The 1841-nt window shown below is 62.6% G+C and overlaps 1 protein-coding gene across 1 annotated transcript in view; it reads left to right on the top strand.

Moving 5' to 3' along the window:
* Positions 1 to 513: 513 nt before the first annotated feature.
* LOC130580844 (transcription factor COE3-like) overlaps positions 514 to 1841 on the top strand; it is a 125778-nt gene continuing 124450 nt past the window's right edge. Inside the window, exons 1-2 of the mRNA XM_057378599.1 lie at positions 514 to 987; positions 1474 to 1827. Of these exons, the coding sequence (XP_057234582.1) occupies positions 514 to 987; positions 1474 to 1827 (828 nt within the window). The remainder of the gene's footprint in view (positions 988 to 1473; positions 1828 to 1841) is intronic.

Raw genomic sequence — 1841 nt, 5'->3', positions numbered from 1 at the left:
AGCCTCGGCGCTGTGAGAGGGGAGCTGCCGAGGGAAGCGGCCATCCCAGCACTTGTTGTTTACCCAGACCGGGGCGTTCGGAAATTCATTGGAAATTCAAGCCCGAGGGGCGCGGGGAGAGCCCGAGCCGCCCGCCGGTCGCCCGCGGCCGCGGGATTTGCGCGCCCGGCGGGTGCGGGAGCGCGGCTTGCGGGGGTGATGTCGGGGGAGCGCGGAGCGGGGGGAGCGGCCCGGGGGGCCCCGGCCGGGCCGGGCGCCCCGACACGTTTGTCTTTGCAATGTAAATCGCGGCGGGACAAATTGCTTATTAACAGTCGGGAAGAGGCGGCGGTTTCCTTCTTTCTTCTTTTCTTTCCCTGTTTTCATTCCGGCATGGCCCCCAGCTACGCTCGGGGCAGCCTCACCGCCCAGCAGTTTTCCCTTCATTTCAATATCCTAAAGAAAATGCAAATCACCACGCTGTGGCCTTTTTAAAAAGTTAAATTAGCAACAGCTTTAAGTGACTCCATTAGCATGGAAAACATACAAATGTTTAATGTGGGAATAGCCTGGCTTTTGGAGCTCTGCGAGCGCGGCGAGGCGGTGGGCTGGCGCCGAGCCCAGCTCGGGGGTCCCCCGCTGCAGCACCCCGGGAGCCCCGCCGGGGCCGCGGGCCGGGGGAGGCACCGGGCGGGCTCCCCGCAGCTCCCCGCGCCGCCGCCCCGCTCCCAAGGCTTTAATTATTTACAGGAGCGCCGTGCCTTGCGGGGAAATCGCGAGGCAGCTCGGGGCCGAGGGGACGGGGACCTTCCCTCGGTGCGTGTCCCCCTCGGGTTGCGCTGTCCCGCTCTGGCCGAGCGCCGCGATGCCCGGAGCCGCTACCGGAGCCGCTACCCGGGGCTCTCCCGCAGCTCCGCCGGGCTGTGGTCACCCGGCCGGCCCGGGGCTGCACCGCCGCTCGCCTCGGGGACAAAAGTGATTGCGACAGAGGGAAGTTTTGCTCCGCGAGTGCGGCGGGGCGAGCGGCCCGTTCCGCGGGGCTCCGCCGGTTGTCCGCGCCCGGTCCGTGCGGGAGCCCCGCGCCGCGGGTGTTTCCCGTGCGCTGGCGGAGGATGTTCCCGGATCCCTGCAGGGCAGAGCGAGCCCTGACCACGAAAGAGTTAAGGTTTCTATTATTCAGTCGAGGTCTTGTTAGGATGTAATCTGCATTTTCTAACTACTGCGTAATAAAAAGTGAGAAGTTTTGAGACACCTTTCTTGATTATACCTTTGGCGATACTTTAGGTTTTACATTTAATTTGCATTTTGTTCTTAGTGAATATTGAAGTCTTGAGTGGAGGATTGAATTTTATTAGGACATCTGGACTGACAATATCAAATCAGACACCAACGTCCCAAAGCATGCTAAAATTTCAGAGTTAATTAGAACGAAGTGTGTTTAATTAAAGCCAATTATAATATCTGAAATTATCTGATCGATCCTTGTTTGTTCAGTTGGAGTCAGTTTATATTGTTCTCGCCGCACGATGGGACCTGTCCGGCCGCCAGCTCCCCGCGGCCCCGGCTGCGCGCCCGCGCTCCTCCGCGGGGACGGCTGCCCCTCCGCCTGCGCGGCTCCGGGACCCCCCAAGCCYCTTCCCGGGGCCCCGGGGGACAGAGACACGGCGGCCCCGCCGCATCCCGGGCCGCGGCCCCGCATCCCGCGGGGATCGGGAGGGCAGCGCCCGCGCCGCGCCCTCGGGCCGCCGGGAGCCGGGCAGCGCCCGCGGGGAGTTTTTTCCGAGGAAAAGCTCCCGTTGGGCCCACGGCTACCAGGGCTGGCTCTCGGGCACGGCGAAAATTTACGCCGTTTTTTTTCTTTT

This window comes from Malurus melanocephalus, unplaced genomic scaffold (assembly GCF_030028575.1).
Source record: "Malurus melanocephalus ecotype Western Australia unplaced genomic scaffold, MMel_1.1 scaffold_366, whole genome shotgun sequence".
Classification (NCBI taxonomy): Eukaryota; Metazoa; Chordata; class Aves; order Passeriformes; family Maluridae; genus Malurus; species Malurus melanocephalus.
The sequence above is the reverse complement of the archived record's forward strand: the minus strand, read 5'-3'. Positions and strand labels throughout refer to the sequence as shown.